At 47.1% G+C, this 20,489-nt stretch overlaps 1 protein-coding gene across 1 annotated transcript in view; it reads right to left on the reverse strand.

The window, feature by feature from the left end:
* Positions 1-845: 845 nt before the first annotated feature.
* PLEKHM3 (pleckstrin homology domain containing M3) overlaps positions 846-20,489 on the reverse strand; it is a 278,205-nt gene continuing 258,561 nt past the window's right edge. Inside the window, exon 9 of the mRNA XM_062190562.1 lies at positions 846-879. Within this exon, the coding sequence (XP_062046546.1) occupies positions 856-879 (24 nt within the window). The 3' untranslated portion in view covers positions 846-855. The remainder of the gene's footprint in view (positions 880-20,489) is intronic.

Below are 20,489 nucleotides of genomic sequence, written 5' to 3' on the forward strand. Positions count from 1 at the left end.
AAGAGACACTGAGTCATCAGCATCAAATACCTTTTAACATAATCTCTCCAGCCTCAGTTAGCAGCAGCGACAGCAGCCAAGGGATGCATCTGCTTTGCTCATCCTGGCAAATCTCACATGAGGGCATCTGGTTGACAGAACTTATTTCAGATCCATGCCATACCTGCAAGGGAGTCTGGAAAATATAGTTTTGACATTTCCAATCTCTCCAACTAAACTGTTATTGTTCTTGTCATTAAAGATTTATTTGTTTGAAAGGCAGAGTTACAAAGAAAGAGAGAGATGCACCATCTACTGGTTCACTCTTCAAATGGCCACAATCCCTGGGGCGGGGCCAGATGGAAGCTAGGAGCCAGGAGTTTCATTGGGGTCTCCCACGTGGGTGGCAGGGGCCCAGGTACTTGTGTCAGCTTCCTCTGCTTAGCTGGGTCATTAGCAGGGAGCTGGACTGGAAGTGGAGCATCTGAGGCTCAAACCAGCGCCTATATGAGATGTGAGTGAAGGTGGCAGTTCAACCTGTTGTGCTACAACGTCCCCTACCCCCACCAGCTAAATTATTAGAAGAATAGACTGCAAGTCAATAGTGTCGATCCTTGGTATTTACTACAGATGAAAAAAAGAAGTGAGGACATCCTAGACAGAGGAATCAGCCTAAGCAAATGGCATAGGGCCAGAAGAGCATGGTTCCAACGTCCGACAGCTGGGGATTAGGCTATGAAGGAGGAACAGAAGTAGCTGAACTGAGCATTTTACCGGGATTACTTGCCTATCCAGAGCTTTTTCTTTTTCCGTGAACTGGAGTCATACTTACATCCTACGCGTAAGAGCCCTTCACTGAGCCAGTGCTTGATTCCTTCAGCGACTGCCTGGATTTGATGCCTGTGCAGAAGGACAAAGGAGATGAGCCAAAGGCACAAAGTGAACATGCTAAACAAGACTTATCCACAAAGAAAGCAGAGCCTATCTCAGTCTGTTTTGTGTTGTTATAACAGAATATCTGAGGAGTTAGCACAGTGGCATAGCAGTAAAACTGCCACCTGCAATGCTGGCATTCCATATGAGTGCCAGATCACGTCCCAGCTGCTCCACTTCTGATCCAGCTCCTGCTAATGGCCTGGGAAAAGCAGTAGATTTGGCCCAAGTGTTTGAGCCCCTGAGCCCATGTGGAAGACCTGGATAAAACTCCTGGCTCCTGGCTTCAGCCTGGCTTGGCCCTGGCAGTTGTGGTCATCTGGGGAGTGAACTAGTGGATGTAAGCTCTCTTTCTTTATCTCTCCCTCTCACTTTGTAACTCTGACTTTCAAATAAAATATTTTTTTAAAAATATCTGAGCCTGGTGATTTATAAAGAACAGAAATATATTTCTCACAGTTCTGGAGGCCAAGAAGTCTGGGATCAAGGAGCCAGCACCAGGTGAGACCCTCTTGCTATGGCCTCCTATGGCAGAAAGCAGAAGGCTATGGGGCCGGCGCCATGGCTCACTTGGCTAATCCTCTGCCTGCGGCATTGGCATCCCATATGGGCACCGGGTTCTAGTCCCGGTTGCTCCTCTCCCAGTCCAGCTCTCTGCTGTGGCCTGGGAAGGCAGTGGAGGATGGCCCGAGTGCTTGGGCCCTGCACCCGCGTGGGAGACCAGGAAAGGCACCTGGCTCCTGGCTTCGGATTGGCGTAGCGCCAGCCATAGTGGCCATTTGGGGGGTGAACCAACGGAAGGAAGACCTTTCTCTCTGTCTCTCTCTCACTGTCTATAACTCTACCTGTCAAGTAAAAAAAGAAAAGAAAGAAAAGAAAGCAGAAGGCTAAAGGGTTATAACACACTCAGCTCCATTCATCAGGATGCAGCCCCTGTGGCTGGATCACCTCTTAAAGGTTCCACCTCTTAATGTTGGTACTATGGCAATTAAATTTCAACATAAGGGGTGGGCGCTAGCCTGGCAGTTAAGACACTAGTTGAGATACCTATGTCCCATATTGGAATGCCTGGGTTTCATACTTGGCTTTGGTTCCTGAGCACAGCTTTCTACTAACATGGACCCTGGGAGGCAGCAGCTCAGTAGTTGGGTTTCTGCACTCAGATAGGGAGACCCTGTTTTGAGTTCTGAGATCCTAGCTTTGGCATGGCCCAGCTCTGGCTGTTGGTGGACATTTGGGGAGTGAGCCAGCAGGAGGGAGCTGCCTGTTTGTCTATCTCTTTCTCTTTCTGCCTCTCAAATAAATAAATAAAATGTTTTAAACTTTTTAGCCTAAGTTTGGGGTGCAGTAACTCAATTCAGAGCCTTAACCTTCTTCAGCCTCAGCGTTGTAAATCCTAGCGATGACTGCTCAAGTTATCTCTCCTTTCTCCTTCCTGAAACTCAAGGGTTTTTTGTTGTTGTTGTTATTGTTGTTTTATGTCTTTCTATACTTTTAAAATTTTATTTGAGAGGCAGAGAGAGAGAGAGAGAGATGAGACAAAGAATTTTCACCTGATGATTCACTTCCCAAATGCCTGCAATGGCCTGGGTCTGAGTCGAGGCCAAAGTCAGGAGTCAGGAACTCAAATAGGTCTCCCACGTGGGTGGCAGGGACCCAGTCACTTGATCCATCACTGCTGCCTCTGAGGGTCTCACTGGTGGAAAGCTGGAGTCTGGCCAGAGGTATCAAACACGGCACTCAAATGCTGGGTGCAGGCATCTTTACGCTAGGCTAGACGCTCTTCCCTTGTCTTTAGCTTTTATGCATCTTTCCTTCTCTGTATAGCGTGAGCCTCAGGGAAGGCTGGAGCTCCAGTCCAAGCCCCATGGTGTAACTAACACGTGACTGGTGCTTTCTTCTTTGTCAGTTTGGAGACTATACTTGTGCACGAGACCCAGTTCTGACCACAACGGAGAGCACCGATGTGAGATCCATCTGTCAAGGGGCGGTGGCGAGGGAGGTTTGGGTCAAAAGGACAGTATCTCTTCTACTGCGCATTGTTCCGTCTGCACGTGACGCCAACCTTTGTGGGGGCCACCTCGCAACAATGCAAGAATTAAGCAAATGAGAAACGATGGTACGCAGGCCGCTCGCCTCTAGACTTCTCGGCAGGGACATGATCCGTGGTTTATTTCTCAAACCGGTGGAAGCAGTGCTTTCTGTCACTTGTGACCAAGGCATCCTACCTACGCCACGCAGCCACACACTTAGGATGAGACCACGGCCACTTCAACTTGGCCAATGAAAGTCTCTGGAGGAGCTGTAAGGACAGGAAGTTATTCCTTCCTTTTACCAGAAAAGCTACTATTCATCCTTCAAAAGCATTCAACACCCACTCAAATGTCACTTCTGTCAAGCTGAGTCAGTTTTTCCACCTGCACGTTGACAGTCCTTCACCCACTCCCCTGTGAACAACAATTTACTCTTACTGAGCACGAGCACCTACTAAGTGCTTGGTACCCTTTTAGGCTCAGAGGCAACAGCAGGAAGCTAGTTAGATGCAATAGAGATTCTGATCGAGTGGGAAGAAAGTGGATGAAAATTTTAAATGTAATGGCTCTTATGAAAGGGGAAAATCCTATGGCAGCATTGACAAAGGAGGGAGTACACGCCTGGCCATTGAGTTTACTGTGCTTACATTATCTGTGCCTGTATCAGTTTTCCTCGACTAGCTTGTGTGCTCTCACTGTCTCACATGCCCTGCCCCTGCCCTGTCACGTTGCGTTTTTCGAGGATAGCTATGCAAACTTTTCCCATCCCACATGTTCTTCTGCAATGTGATCTTGACATTTCCCCATAGAGCAGGGAGGGAGGTGGGCTTGTGGTGGTGTTGACCGATAGAACCTGCTGGAAATGCTACTGCAGGAGTCCCAGGGAAGGTCACGGAAGGCCATGCTGCTTGCACCCGGTTCTCCTGGAACCCTGTTTGCTTGAAATGCTCCCTCCTGGGACACTGCCTCTTGGAACCCATGCTTAGTTCTCAGTTGTCAATCCCAGCTGAGTGAGACTTCAGGTCATCCAGGCCAGCTGTTTGACATGTGAGTAAAGAAACTTCCAGATGATGATAGCCCCCAGCTGTTCACGTCCTCCCAAGCACAGACAAGCCATCCCCACTATGCCCTCTCCAAGTTCTTGGCCTACAACATCCCGCGCGATAGCAAATGGCTGCCATTGTGCACCACTAGTTTGAAGTGGCAGGAACTGGAATACCCCCTAATCTGCCTGGCTGTGAAATCCTCGATGATGACATGGGCACCTTTTCTTCCTTTGCACCTGACCCAGTTGGTGACCAACTTATGCACTGAAGCTTGCTAACTTTCATCCACCTGACTTTCATCCTATTGAATCTCCCTGTTGATGATATGCATGGGAAACGTCTAATCTTTTAAAACACAAATCTTCACCATTGATCTTAATATCCTGCTGCAGTGAGTTCCCCGGGTCAATTGTGTGTAGTGGGGGAAAAAAGTGCCTGCTTTTATCCATTTTAAACATGCTCCCTTTTCATCTCATCTTGTCCTCTTGTTCTTCCCCACGTAAAGCGATTTCCGTTTTGTGGGGACCTAGACACAGAGGACTGAGTTGAGGCAATCATCTTTCTTTGAGCTGGTCACCCAGGAGGCCTCAGGTGCACTGGGACATGGAGCCCTGGATTTGCCTGGGGACTTAAGGTGGTGGAGCACTCCAGTCTAATTAGTCATGAGTTTTGTTCCAGGTTATTAAAATACGGCCTTTAAGTTCTGTGAGAGGCAGTAAGCACATTCTCGAAGGGCTATTATTGTATGGTGGGAAGAACATTGGTATAGGAAAATTTGGAGTCAAGTCTAAGTTTGTGAGCCAGCTGTGTGCCCTTGGACAAAGCACTCAACCCCCTGGGGACTCATATTTCTTGTGTATAACACGAGGAGCTTCAACCAGAGGATCCTTTTACCCTTAGCATTCCATGGATTTGCCAGTCATTTAGAAACATCTCCGACACAAATTCACAGAAAGTGCTTGGTAATCTAAGGCGTGAGCTGCAGAGACCAACAAAAAATAAAAATAGCTTATCTTTTCCCTAGAATAGAATCCCAATAAGCCTTCAATTACCAAAACTCCATTGCTCTGGTGACATAATTGACAGTCTAGCCCCCGAGTCCCCTCGGTCCTGCCTCCCTGATCCTGTCAGTTTCAGGGTAGACCTCACAGCTGCAGCGCTGCATGACTGTGCCCGGACAGCTTCACACCCAGTGATGAGAATGAACAGGTGGGGTCACGGCTTCTGCCACCTGGTAAGCTTGGAGAGGGAAAAAGGGCATTGTCCAAGTAAGCCATGCAGGAGGAAATAGGTGAATCTCCAAGGCTCTGGCCTTTCTCCCCAGTCCTTTCCTACACAAAGAAGAAAACAATCAGTCCCCATCTGGGGCTTAGGGAGAGCATTCCTTACCACTCAGCCAGGATTCTTCCCGCTTGGGTTCTCGTCTGCCAAACATTCCCTCCAGAGGTGTGAATCTTAGAACCTCTGGAGAAGTAGCCTACCTCTTAAGCTTTGCATCCTGCTTTGTCTTATATTTTCTTTAAAAAAAAAATTTATGGCTGGCGCCATGGCTTAACAGGCTAATCCTCCCCCTTGCGGCGCCAGCACACCAGGTTCTAGTCCCGGTTGGGGCGCCAGATTCTATCCCGGTTGCTCCTCTTCCAGACCAGCTCTCTGCTATGGCCCGGGAAGGCAGTGGAGGATGGCCCAAGTGCTTGGGCCCTGCACCCACATGGGAGACCAGGAGAAGCACCTGGCTCCTGGCTTCAGATCAGCACAATGCGCAGCGGCCATTGGAGGGTGAACCAACGGCAAAAAGGAAGACCTTTCTCTCTGTCTCTCTCTCTCTCTCACTATCCACTCTGCCTGTCAAAAAAAAAAATTATTTCATTTATTTGAAAGTCAGAGTTACAGATAGGCAGAGGCGGAGGGAGAAAGAGAGAGAGAGAAAGAGAGGTCTTCCATCTGATGGTTCACTCCCCAGATGACTGCAATGGCCAGAGCTGTTGCTGCTCCAATCCAAAGCCAGGAGCCAGGAGCTTCCTCTGGGTCTCCCATGCATGGACTTGGGCCATCTAATACTGCTTTCCCAGGCCACAGCAGAGAGCCGGATTGGAAGTGGAACAGCCAGGACTTGAACCGGCGCCCATATGGGATGCTGGCATTGCAGGTGGCGGCTTTACGCACTATGCCATGGCGCTGGCCCTGTCTTATTAAATTTTCACTCTCTAGTCTCAAGAGGGGGAAATGCTTCTTATCTTTGATTTTTTTTTTTTTTTGACAGGCAGAGTGGATAGTGAGAGAGAGAGAGAGAGAGACAGAGAGAAAGGTCTTCCTTTTTGCCGTTGGTTCACCCTCCAATGGCCGCTGCAGCCGGCGCATCTCGCTGATCCAAAGCCAGGAGCCAGGTGCTTCTCCTGGTCTCCCATGCGGGTGCAGGGCCCAAGCACTTGGGCCATCCTCCACTGCCTTCCCGGGCCATAGCAGAGAGCTGGTCTGGAAGAGGGGCAACCAGGATAGAATCCGGCACCCCAACCGGGACTAGAACCTGGTGTGCTGGCGCCGCAAGGCAGAGGATTAGCCTGTTAAGCCACGGCGTCGGCCTTATCTTTGATCTTGAACTTCCTGCAAAATGCCTACTATGAGGCACTAGTATATATGTATATATATGTATATTTGTAGATATGGGGAGGGTCGCTTGCTTTTCACTGGTGGAGTGACAAACTCTATCAATCACAACAAGTAGCTTGACAACACTCAGTAGAAACTTATTTGCAAAATTAATAAGGCCCCTAAGGTCCCTCTGATTCATAATGGTATAAAATCTAGGAAAACTTCCACATAACAAGTAAGAGAATAACAGCAATGAAAATAAGAAAACATCTGGTGCCTAGAAGAGCTGTTTGAAAATACAAACTCTGAAGAACTGCCTGCTGGTGACAGGGAAAGCCACTGCCTGCAGTGCCAGCATCCCAGGTAGGTGCTGGTTCAAGTTCAGATTCCTGCTAATGTGCCTGGGAAAGCAGCAGAAGATGGCTCAAGCGCTGGGCCCCTGCATCCACTTGGGAGATCTGGAGGATGCTCCTGGCCATTGCAGCCATTTTGGGAATGTACCAGCAGATAGAAGACCTCTCTTTCTGTCTCTCCCTTTCGCTCTCTCTCTTAAAAAAAAAACAAAAGTGCATTCCCCACTTTCCTTTGTAACATATCTGCATGCCCAGCGTGCACCCGCTCTTTATCACTGTTGGACTATTTGAGGATATTTTAGCTTTTTTGTTAAGATCCTGAAGGAAGACTTGAAAACATCACAGCCATACTTATGACAAACAGTATTTTCAGTTGTACAAACGGGTAAACCCAAGATCATATGAGATGAATTATTTGATATTTAGGTTATTTGGTTAAAATAAGTCCTAAGTGTGGCTTGTTTCTCAGGGCAGCACCACCTCTGCTGGGCTGCCTCTGTGTATTCAAAGCCTCTTGGGTTATAGCTAAAAAGAAGAGCCCTGTGTCCCGAATACCACCTCCTGCTCTGTTCCATCGTTCCTATTCACACCCTAGCTGAGGGATGATTTTGAGGGCTCATTGTCTTCAAAACCCTTTGCCAACTTTGGCTATGCTGAGTCACTGCTTGTTGTCCACAAGTACTCTGCAAAGATAGCTTACTGTCAAACAGAAGGGTGCACTTTTTAAAAATAGATTTTATTTTTAAAAATCAAATGTTATTTATTAGAAAGGCGAGAAACAGAGAGAAAGAGAGAGATATCTTCCATCTGCTGATTCACTCCCCAAATGCCTGCAACAGCTGGGGGTGGGCTTAGCCAAAAGTGATTAGAAGAAACTCAATTATTTGAGCCAAGACTGCCATCTCCCAGGGTCTGCATGAGCAGGAGATGGAGTATGCAGCATAGAACTCACCACTCCAATACAGTCTGCAGGCATCTTAACCAGTACTTAATCCCTAGGCCAATGTCTACCCCAACAAGTTACTTCTTTAAAAAAGTTATTTGATCTTGACATAGCAGGAGTTTTCAAAGAGGTAATGGCACTTGCAAGGAGGAATAATACAAAAACAGGTTATAACAATATGTAAACATTCAATCAACAATTTACAAATTACAGACTCTGTTCTTTCATATAAAGCTATTCAGTAGCAGTCATTTACAGGACTTATGTTCTTGACCTCATACTGCCTTGAGATTATGTTTGTAAATATATTGTAGAGCATCTGATTGTTCCATTTTGTGCTACCATTATTTTCGAATCTACCTAGTTGTAGGTCTACTTTAAGCCAGGCATCAACAGTATTCACTGCCCAACTCCAAAATCTTCTATGTAGCATACCCCGATAAGTGCTCAAGAGAAATATAACTTTGAGGAGTCATATGTACAAAAAGAATGTAAGGAAATGAAGAAGGTCCAGGGAGACCATCCAAAATTCCCGAAATGCTCAAATACAGAACCAAGGAGGAAAGAAGACAGAACCCATTAATGATGGTCAAGTACATGAAGGAGTAACATTGACCAGGATACTCCTTCATTCCCCCAAATATTAAGAGAAGCAGGAAACTCAGGCACAAACATAGAAATAAAATTAACAATCAAAAGCCCATAAGGAAGAATCTGCTTGACTCTCGGATTCTTGGAATCTTGGTGGAAGCAAACAGAAAGTGCAGACAAGAGAATTTATGCTCTTTGAGTTAAGAAAAGCTGGGCTGCCTTAGATCAACCCTACTAAAGGGATACCCCAAATGGGGTGCAGCCATGCAGTGGCCAATTCCCCATGCAAACGCCCTTGAGTCTGAGTTTGCAGACGAAGGTGCAAGCAGCTAGTCTTCCATTGCAACAGAAACTCCGACGGGTGCCTCTTCCTTCCCTGTCGGTCCAGGGCAGGAGGGGGAGTGATGGGAGCAGTCACAGTCAAAATACAGAAATCCTTCCTGGAAGCGCTGATACCAGAGGCAAAGTCAAAATGGCTTTTGGGGGGTTCCTTTCAAATCGGCAACACCACACAATAACAGCTCATGTGTGGAGCCCTGATCCATAGAAAGCACACTCACCCCGTATCGGTGGGGGTTCTAGCCTGGGTGGCAGCAATGCTGTGAGGGTACCACATGACTGGCCCATAGCTTTTCAGCCAGTGAGTGGCAGAGGGGGACACTGAAACCAGATTTCTATCTGTTCCCTTTGCCCACTATACTGCCCAACTGCCTTTGAACCTTGGACCTACCAATCCCAGGTCAATCCATCTGACTCCTGGCTGCTCTGAGCGAGGACTTTCTACTTGCAGCTCGAAATGCCATTTGTGAGGTCTGGGCCTGCTTGCAACCAAGGGAACCTGGGCCGCAGCTCTTAATGTGGGCCACACGTTGCAATTACCTGGGAGGTTTTACAAAAATGTTCACGCCGACGTCCCACCCCTAAATATTTTGATTTAATTGGTCCTCAGAGCAATTTCAACATGGGGATATGTGTTTAACTTTTTATTGAAAAAAACTACACATGTAGAAACGTGTGGGAACACTAAGTATGCATCTCACTGAATTTTTACAAACAGAAAGAACCTATGTAACCAATACCCTGCTAAAGACTCAGAACTCCCTGTGTCCCCTAGAAGTGTGTCACATGCTCACTTCAGTAACCCCGGACCCCTCAATACACACACACACACACACACTCTATCCTGACCTTTTTTTTTTTTTTAAAGATTTATTTATTTGAAAGGCAGAGTTACAGAGACAGACACACAGAGAGAGATATCTTCCATCCGCTGCTTCACTCCCCAAATGGTCACCATGGTCAGGGTTGGGGCAGGCCAAAGCCAGGAGCCAGGAACCCCATCCAGGTCTCCCATGTTGGTGGCAGTGGCCCAAGCACTTGAACCACCATCCACTGCCTTCCTAGGTGCATTACCTGGGAGCTGGATCAGAATAGGAGTTGCCTGGACTGGAACCAGCAATCTGATATGGGAGACCTGTGTCACAACCGTGGCTTAACCTGCAGCACCGGCCCCTATCCTGGTTTCTCACAGCACAGAAAGTTTGAGCGTAAGGATTTTTAAAGCTCCCTGAATGATTTCAGCCAAAGCTGAGAATCATAATCTTACTGGCTGTAGGTAGAGAAGTATAATGAAATGAGCCAAATGCAAAGACACAAGTAAACCAAAATAAAATGCATTCCAAAGAAACCCAGGAGCAGGTGTTTGCTGTGGTGATGTGATGCATTATGGGATGCCTGCACCCCGTATATTGAAGTTGCCTGGGTTCAAGGACTGGCTCCCTTTCCAATTCTAGCTTCCTGCTAATGCACACCCAGGAAGGCCATGATGGTTCAGATCCTTGAGTCCCTGCCATGCACGAAGGACACCTGGTTGGAATTTCTGCCTTCTGGTTTTGGCCTGGCCCAACCCCAACTGTTGTGGGCATTTGGAGAGTGAACCAGTAAATGGAAGCTTTTTCTCTGTCTGTTTGCCTGTCTCTGTCCCTCTGCCTTTCAAATAAATGCAAATAATTTTTTTTTTTTTAAAAGAAGAAACCCAGGCTACACTAACGCTCAACCCAGGGTGCTGCCTCCTCTGTTACATGTGTGAGTCTTATTCCTGATCAGCAAGTCAACAAGAATGGAAAACATTGCTTTTTTCTGTTGTTGATCTGTTTTGTTGTTGCAAGATCCTGTATTTATAAACAAAATTTCTCAGCATCCACCTTAGTGAAAGAACACCTGGCATCCTGAGGGTTGCCAAAAATCACATTTGCTGACATTAATAAAAAATTCACAGAATACTTTCTACTACTAAGGCCCTCACTAACTCTGTCATGCACTATCTCATGCAATCCTCACACGCCCAGTACTACGAGTGTCTCTATTTCCCCCAGTTTACAGAGGAGGAAACCTAGGCATACAGAGATTAAGCAACTAGCCCAAAGCACAGAGTGTGTACCTGGCAACCCCTGTAGGCGTTCTTCTTGCCATGACCTCACTGTGGTTTTCTGTTTAAAACTCCGTGCCAACTTACCTCTGCTATTAAAGGCCTGAACAAGGACTAATGCCACACCAATTTCATTCTTTCCATGGACTGTGCCATGAGCTGGGATGGGAGTGTAGAAAAATCACAGAATCAACCAGCAACGCGGGCTGGACTTCCGAAATCATGGAGCTGTACCTCTGTGCTTTAGAGACAAAGAAGCGAAGCATAAAAGGCCTGGGGTGAACTCCGACTGAATGAGAAAATAGAGAAAGTCTAAGCACTCCTGGGGCGAGGACAGGTAAAACCTTCATGAGCAAATGGGGACTTCAATCTGTCTCCTCTCACCTTCCAACGCACAACATTGTGGCTTTTTACAAAATACAACTCTGTGGCTGGTAATGTTGCTATTATTGTTTGATTTGACATTCGTAGCTTATTCACTCATGAATAGTTTTTTTGTACAAGCATAATTACAAAAAGCTCTGTAGAGCGAGCTTATAATCTAAGCCAGACAGAGAGCCAAGGATCACAAAGGAATCCGAGTTGGAAACTGGGTTCTCTCGAGTTTCCCTGTGCTTGCTCACGTTTGGATTTCCCGTCGTGTGCGATTGCCTTCCTAGCATGTTTGCTCTGACAGGACGAGGGTGTAGGCTGTGACAGCAACCTCGGAGGCATTTTCATTGAAACTCCGTGTTGCGTTTGTCTTTTCCCTTGAGCACTGGCAGAAAGCAAGGCAAAGGTCAGAAAATGCAAGGCACGCTGCTTTCCCGCATTTCCCCTCTATGATTTTTTCAGGATTTTTTCCTGCTGTGTAAACCAGTTTTTCTTCTATGTTAGCTCTCTCTTCATCTGTTTGAGCTCCATCTCACCTCCGAAGGTACCTACTCTTCCGTCAACGTGTTCCTCTACTCGGCTTTGCACAGTCTTCTTGACTCTTTTTGGTGTTAAACTTCCTTAGAGACAGAGTGTCTGGTCTGTTGCTATATTTTTTTTTTCAGAGCAATTTTCCCCAATATAAATTACACCCTCAATTACTTTTCTCCTGCTAGCGCAGTGAATCACATTCTAAGACGCTGCTAGGGTGGGGGCTGCTGGATGTGGCGCTGGCTTGAGCCAGTGCTGGCTTGTCAACCTCCTCTATTTGCCCTGCTGCAGCAGACAAAGTGTAGCCTTTGTGCTGGAGGTACTCCCATGCGCATTCCTGCTGCATTCAGGTGCTCTGGGTGCCTTTGGGAAGTGACCATCACGTTTTAGAGAATGAGATTGCACTTGGAGCACGAATTACCTTAACCCAAGGCACCTTGGAGTTGCAGGGATGGGGCAGTTGGTGATAGTGTCCCCATTCTTCATCCCTCCCTATATCTTCAGTAGCCTCTTCCCCATGACTTTTCTGCTCTCCCATCAGGAGATGAGGATGTTCCCAGCCCACCGATTCTAACCATGGTATCTGATGTGGCCGACAGGATGCTAGCAGATGTGATACAAGCGAGGCTTTTTTTTTTTTTTTAAACTTTTCTCTAATGAATATAAATTTCTAAAGTACAGCTTATGGATTACAATGGCTCCCCCCCCCCATAACTTCCCTCCCACCCGCAACCCTCCCCTTTCCTGCTCCCTCTCCCCTTGCATTCACATCAAGATTCATTTTCAATTCTCTTTATATACAGAAGATCAGTTTAGTATATATTAAGTAAAGATTTCAACAGTTTGCCCTCACATAGCAACACAAAGTGAAAAATACTGTTGGAGTACTAGTTATAGCATTAAATTACAATGTACAGCACATTAAGGACAGAGATCCTACATGATATTTTTTAAAAAATTGATTAATTTTCTATGCAATTTCCAATTTAACACCAGTTTTTTTTTTTTCATTTTCAATTATCTTTATATACAGAAGATCGATTCAGTATATACTAAGTAAAGATTTCATCAGTTTGCACCCACACAGAAACACAAGGTGTAAAAATACTGTTTCAGTACTAGTTATAGCATCACTTCACATTGGACAACACATTGAGGACAGATCCCACATGAGACGAAAGTACAGAGTGACTCCTGTTGTTGATTTAACAATTTGACACTCTTGTTTATGGCGTCAGTAATCTCCCTAGGCTCTAGTCATGAGTTGCCAGGGCTATGGAAGCCTTTAGGGTTCGCCGACTTCGATCTTATTCCGACAGGGTCATAGTCAAAGTGGAAGTTCTCTCCTCCCTTCAGAGATAGGTACCTCCTTCTTTGATGGCCCCGTTCTTTCCACTGGGATCTCACACAAGCGAGGCTTGAAAGCCAGCCAGTGTGGTTGGACTCCCTCTCTTGCCTCGCTCCTATTTCTTTCTTATTTTTATTTTTATTTTTTTTATTTATTTATTGACAGGCAGAGTGGACAGTGAGAGAGAGAGAGAGAGAAAGGTCTTCCTTTGCCGTTGGTTCACCCTCCAATGGCCGCCGCGGCCGGCGCACCGCGCTGATCCAAAGGCAGGAGCCAGGTGCTTCTCCTGGTCTCACATGGGGTGCAGGGCCCAAGCACTTGGGCCATCCTCCTCTGCACTCCCGGGCCACAGCAGAGAGCTGGCCTGGAAGAGGGGCAACCGGGACAGAATCCGGCGCCCCGACCAGGATTAGAACCCGGTGTGCCGGAGCTGCAAGGCAGAGGATTAGCCTATTGAGCCCCCGAGCAGGCCCATGGCTCCTATTTCCATGACAAAGCATGCCTGGACTGGCCTGCTGTTCCCAGGAAGGGAATGAGAGACCGGTGGGACAGAGCTGCCCAAAGAAGCTGCCCCAGAACAGAGCCATCCAGCTGACCCAGAGACACACGAGCAAATCCAGTCAAGATGAGCGGTCACCTGTCCAGTCTTTAGATGAACTGCAGGTGCAGGAGCTGCAGTGGGAAGTGACTGTTGTGTGTGCGTGTGTGTGTGTTTCATCTCAGAACACTTATTTACAGATATAGATATGTATACACACATACACACTCTGAAGGATATTTAGATTGTTTGCCTTTTTTCTACTACAGACAAATCTACACCATACTATCTGTAGGTCATTTCACACACACACAAAATCATGGGAAATGCACATTGCTTTTTCTGCTATATTCACACGAACTTAAAAATATTTAGCTATTGTTTATCATCAACTTATGTCAATAATCAATATTTTTATTTTTTTTAAATTTTCTTTAAGTTACATAAATTTCATGTATTTCATATATACAGACTTAGGAACACAGTGATATTTCCCACCCTGACTGCTGTTTTAAGCCTCTACATTTTGAGGTGGTTTGCTTCCCCACAACAGTGTGAGGTCATGTTCTCTCTCTCTCTCTTTTTTTTTTTTAGTTTATTTGAAAGGCAGAGTTACAGAGAGAGAAAGAAAGTGTGAGAAAGAGAGGGAGAGAGAGAAAGAGAAAGAGAATCCTTCATCTGCTGGTTCACTCCCCAAACAGCCACAACAGCCAAGGCTCGGCCAGACCACAGCCAGGAGCCAGGAGCTTCTTCCAGGTCTCCCTCAAGTGTCACAAGTTCCAGCTAAACCCCTTGTACCACAACGATGGCCCCAACCATGCCCTTTGACCCTAACGTGTGCTGTCTGGTGAACCCCCGTGTCAGTTGTGTCAAACAATTTATATACACAAACCATTGTGTTTTCACACTGTTTTAGAAGTACATCCTTTTATACAAATAGAACACTTGAGGTTTTTTGTTTGTTTTTTATTTTTCATTTAATTACTCGAGAGGGAGAGCCAGCGCTCCCAATCTCTACTCTGCTCCCCCACTGCCTGAAATGAGACCAGGAGCTTGTTGCCCAAGTAGGTGGCAGGAACATGACTGCTTGAGCCATCACCACTGCCTCCCGGAGTCTGCACTATCAAGAAGCTACAGTCAGAAGCTGGAGCTGGGAATTGAACCCAGGCACCCACAGGAGACACAAACATCCTAACCAGTGTCTCTACCGATAGGCCGAACACTGCCAGTTAGGTGCTTGAATGTTGTGTTCCTGTTCCAAGCAGAAGCTATGTGATTTGTGAACTTTGAGAACTTCAAAGGATCAAGTTCTCAGTTTCTAGGACAACAGAAGTAGGTTTATCTATCGAAAAGAGACAAAGCCCAAACAGAAAAGTCAGAGGATGGGTTAATCAAATATAGTTCTTCTGCTCCTTAGAATCCATTGAAAACACTGAACACGATCACTTACCGGTCGTACATCACCGGGGAGAGTGTCCAGTCTCAAACAGCTTCAAAGAGGGAAATGTGAAAATATATCTTTTTTAAAAAAGTTTATTTTTATTTATTTGAAAGACAGAGTTGCAGAGAGAGAGAGAGAGAGCGAGAGAAAGAGAGGTCTTCTATCCGCTGGGTTACTCCCCAAATGGCCGAAATGGCCGGAAGTGAGCCAATCTAAAACCAGGAGCCAGGAGCTTCTTCCAGGTCTCTCAAGCGGGTGCAGGGTCCCAAGGACTTGAGCAGTCTTCCACTGCCTTTCCAGATCATAGCAGAGAGCTGGACTGGAAGAGGAGCAGCCTGGACTAGAACCATCACCCATATGGGATGACAGCACTTTGGTCCGGGGCTTTAACCTGCTGCCCCACAGCGCTGACCCAGAAAATATATCTTGAAACTATAAATACGCCTATTGTCTTAATAGCTTCACCTTAAGAGACTTATCCTGCAGAAATATCCACAGATGTTCAAGATTTCCAGAGCCGCATTTTTTTTTCTAGTGAAAGATTGGGAATAATTTAAACGGTCATCAGTAGAGCACAGTGAGATAAATTGTGGTCATCCTGGGTGGGACGGGGCAGGAAAGGAGGTTCTGTATACCCTCAAGGAACATTTCCAAGTTGTCCTGCTAAGTACCAAGAGTGTGATAAACGGCCACGGAGAGGAGGCAAGACACCCAGAAAGAGAAGGTCGCCGTGGCCTGCCTGACCACTTCAGAAGTACTGCAGATGCCCTAAGCAGTTTGTGTCAGCTCTTTTATTGACTATATGTGACACGGAAGATGCTTGGGTATGTTTTCTAGAAGGTATGAAATGCTAGGAGAGAAAGTCCTTTTCGTGTTTAGTATAGTCTAGTTGGGATACACGCAATCTTGACACAGGAAAAATAAGCAACAAAACCAGCAGGAGAGTGAGGATGGAGCCAACGCTATGTTGGACTGGTGAGGACCAGGAGTGCTCAGGAGTCTTCCCAAGACAACCCGGGGTGGGGGTGGGGGGGGAGGCAGGCAGGGCCCACGAGGCCAGAGACTTAGCAGAGGAGGCCTGGGCAATGAGCAAGGCATGTTGAGGGCCAAGGACACCCTTTGGCTGGAGAGCAAGATGGGCTCATAGAGTGACTCAGAGATAAGACAACGGTAGCCGGGGCTGCAACGTGAAGGACCTTGGATGCCAAGGTCCAGAGCTGGGATTTTGTCCAGGGGGTTGAACCAGGGGCAATGTGTAGAAAATTGTGTCTTGTGGCAGTGTGATCAGCCAAGTGGATTGTAGCAGAGGAAGTCTGTAGTCAGGAGGCCCCTGGAGATGACGATGGAGGTGAGACAAAGAGACTCAAGCCAAGCTGGTGGCTGCAAATGCAGGAAAAGAGGGACCGACACTGAGTCGGTATTCCTCAGCCGACCCTGCCTGGACACGACTTTGACATTCCACAACACATGCTTACCTCCTGTGACAGGTCGTAATCACTGCGACAGTTATTATTTTGGGTTTTACAGGTGTGTGACGCTGTTGATTGTGCAAGAGCAGGAGGGTAGAGACAATCACATTCCCTGGTGTCGCCTGTCCTTTGCTCCCAGACTGTCACAGATAGAAAACTGATGGGGACACTGTCTTGCAACACTGACTCAGAGCAGAGCTTCACTGGCCTCTGTGCCCAGTGCAAGATCATGAACATGAATTCCCTTGCTGAAGGCAAAGACAAAAGAGTAAAATGGTTCTTAAAATTTATTATTCTAGGGGCCAGAAGTTTGAGTCCTGGCTGCTCCACTTCTGATCCAGCTCCCTGTTAATGGGCTGGGAAAGCAGCAGAGGATGGCCCGAGTGCTTGGAACCCTTTCATCCATGTGGGATACCTGGAAGAAACTCCTGGTTTTGGCCTGGCTCAACCCCAGCCGTGGAAGCCATTTGGGAAGTGAACTGGAGGTTAGTAGATCTCTCTCTCTGCATCTCTGCCTTTCAAAAATATAAAATAATTTTTAAAAATATTTATTTATTTGAAAGGCAGAGTTACAGAGAAAGAAAGGCAGAGAGAGATAGAAGTTTTCCATCTACTGGTTCACTCCCCAGATGGCCGCAACTGCTGGAGCTATACCAATCCAAAGCCAGGAGCCAGGAGCTTCTTCCAGGTCTCCCATGTGGTTGCAGGGGCCCAAATATTTGGGCCATCTTCCACTGAGTTCCCAGGCCATAAGCAGGGAGCTGGATCAGAAGTGGAGCAGCTGGGACTCGAACTGGTGCCCATAGGAGACGCCGGCGCTGCAGGCGGGTGGCAGCTTCCACCCACTATGCCACGGTGCTGACCCCAAAATAAATCTTTTTTTTTTTAAGTTATCATTCTAGTATTCAATCAGAACTTTAACTGACGTTTTCATTTAAAAAGCAATTACGGGGCGGGGGGGAAAGCCATTGTAATCCATAAACTGTACTCTGGAAATTTATATTTACTAAATAAAAGTTAAAAAAATAAAAATAAAAAGCAATTACTAAAATAGCTGTTAAAAACAACTAAATAGGCCGGCGCCGTGGCTTAACAGGCTAATCCTCCGCCTTGTGGCGCCGGCACACCGGGTTCTAGTCCCGGTTGGGGCACCGGATTCTATCCCGGTTGCCCCTCTTCCAGACCAGCTCTCTGCTATGGCCCGGGAAGGCAGTGGAGGATGGCCCAAGTGCTTGGGCCCTGCACCCGCATGGGAGACCGGGAGAAGCACCTGGCTCCTGGCTTCGGATCAGCGCGATGCGCCGGCCGCAGCGGCCATTGGAGGGTGAACCAACGGCAAAAAGGAAGACCTTTCTCTCTGTCTCTCTCACTATCCACTCTGCCTGTCAAAATAAATAAATAAATTAAAAAAAAAACAATTAAATAGATTATGAGTGCTACTGTGTAAACAGATCCATGCTGTATGGTTAGGCAATAAAAGCAAGTCTCCTGAGAGTATCACTGTGCACCCATTCTGCTAAAAGCACTGCTTGTGTTTCAAGGATAGTGCAGTGTGGGAGACGGTCCTCCAGGTCTGGGCCAGGCCTCCCAGATTCCATACTTAGAGCAGGGGCCAGGACGGGAAAGTCGCTTTCTGAATTGTTCAAACAGTTTACAAGCAGGTTATGCTCATCATGAAGAGACTTTCAAAAGCAGTTAGCACATCCCAGAGGAGGACACCTCCCACACGACCTAGCTTGGGCTTAAGAAGACTCTAGGAAAATGGAGAGAAGTGCAGTTTGGGGCAATACAGGCAGGGAGAGCAATAGTCAGGTCCTCCTCGGTCCTGCAGGTGCTACTTCTCCAGGCTGGCTTCCCAGTGTGGTCCAGCGTGGTTAGGAGTGGAATATGCACAGTTGAGCAAGTTATTTCATGTCTCCAGGCTTTCATTTCCTAACTGTAAAACGGAGGCAGAGTCATTAAGTGAGGTAAGATTAAATTAATTGACATTGGGGCCCGGTGCTGTGGCGCAGTGGGTTAACACCCTAGCCTGAAGCACCGGCATCCCATATGGGCGCCAGTTAGAGACCTGGCCACTCCTCTCGCCATCCAGCTCTCTGCTATGGCCTGGGAAAGCAGCAGAAGATGGCCCAAGTCCTTGGGCCCCTGTACCCGCATGGGAGACCAGGAAGAAGCTCCTGGCTCCTGGCTTCGGATTGGCACAGCTCTGGTCGTTGCGGCCCATTGGGGAGTGAACCATCAGATGGAAGGCTTCTCTCTCTCTCTCTCTGCCTCTCCTCTCTCTGTGTAACTCGGCCTTTCAAATAAATATATCTTTAAAAAATACTAAATTAATTGATACTACCAATCAGCGTTAAGTCCAGTTTGACATATTTATACAACAACATATTCTGTGGCCACAGATTGATATGTGTTATCACAGAAAGATGTTCAAAGTTACAGTAGATTATCAAACAGTTTATAGACTAATTCCATTAAAATGATAGAGTTCATATTTTTCAATGTTTCCTGAATTTTGCAAGGAGCATGGGTTACACTTACAAGAATAAAAATTAATAAAGCTATTTCTGTTTTTAAACATGACTTTGCAAGCCATGGCAGATACTCAGAAAGCTTTCAGCAACTGCCAGCTGGTTTTATTGTTGTCTCCTTAACATTCCGAATACCTACAGTGACCCTGTACTTCTCCTGGACTCCTCAGCTCTATACGTGGCCTGCCCCCTTCCTGAAACGTACACCCCTTAAGGTCAGGTTTTTCTCCCCTGCTGACAGAAATAGTGTTTTCTCTATTTTAAAAATGTTTTAGGGGCCAGCGCCATGGCGCAGTACGTTAATCCTCCGCCTGCGGCCCTGGCATCCCGTATGGGCGCCGGTTTGAGTTCCGGCTGCCCCTCTTCCAGCCCAGCTCTCTGCTGTGGTCTGGGAGGGCAGTAGAAGTTGGCCCAAGTGCTTGGGCTCCTGCACCACGTTAGGAACCTGGAGGAAGCTCCTGGCTCCTGGCTCCTGGCTTCGGATCAGCGCAGCTCCGGCCGTTTTGGCTTTTGGGGAGTAAACCAACAGAGGGAAGACCTTTCTCTCTGTCTCTTCCTCTCACTGTCTGTAACTCTACCTCTCAAATAAATAAATAAAATCTTTAAAAAAGAAAAAAAATGTTTTATATGTTTGAAAGAGAAAGAGAGGGAGAAATAGACAGAAAGAGCTTCCATCTGCTGGTTCATTCCCTTAACACCAGCAATAGCAAGGGCTGAGGCCGGCCAAAGCCAGGAGCTCAGAACTCAGTCTGCGTCTCCCACATGGGTGGCAATGACCCAACCATTTGAGCCATCCCCTGCTCCAGAGTATGCATGAACCCGAAGTTGGACTTGAGAGCTGAGCCGAGGCTCAAATCCTGGCACTCTGACATGGGATATGGGCTCCCAAGGTAGTGTCTTAACTGCTGTACCAAATGCCTGCCCCATGCATTCTTTTTTTCAATATTTGTTTATTGGGGCCAGCATCGTGGTGTAGTGGGTTAAGCCACCGCCTGTAGTGCTAGCATCCCACATGGGCACAGTTCATTCCAGCTGCTCCACTTCCGATCCAGCTCCCTGCTAATGTGCCTGGGAAAGCAATAGAAAATGGCCTAAGTGCTTGGGCCCTATGCAGCCATGTGGGAGACCTGGAAGGCACTCCTGGACCCTGGCTTCAGCCTGGCTCAGCCCTGGCTGTTGCAGCTCAAGGAGCAGGACAGGGTGAGGGGGTGGAAAATTACTAGGAGGAAACGTCAGGAGTAAGGGGATTCTTGCCAGGACGACTCAACAGAATTCTTGCTGAAGGTAGGCCAGGGTGATAAGATATGGAGGGTGGGGGATTTTCACTCAACTGATTTAGCAAGACCTTGCTCAGACTGGAT

Source organism: Lepus europaeus, chromosome 1 (assembly GCF_033115175.1).
Source record: "Lepus europaeus isolate LE1 chromosome 1, mLepTim1.pri, whole genome shotgun sequence".
Classification (NCBI taxonomy): Eukaryota; Metazoa; Chordata; class Mammalia; order Lagomorpha; family Leporidae; genus Lepus; species Lepus europaeus.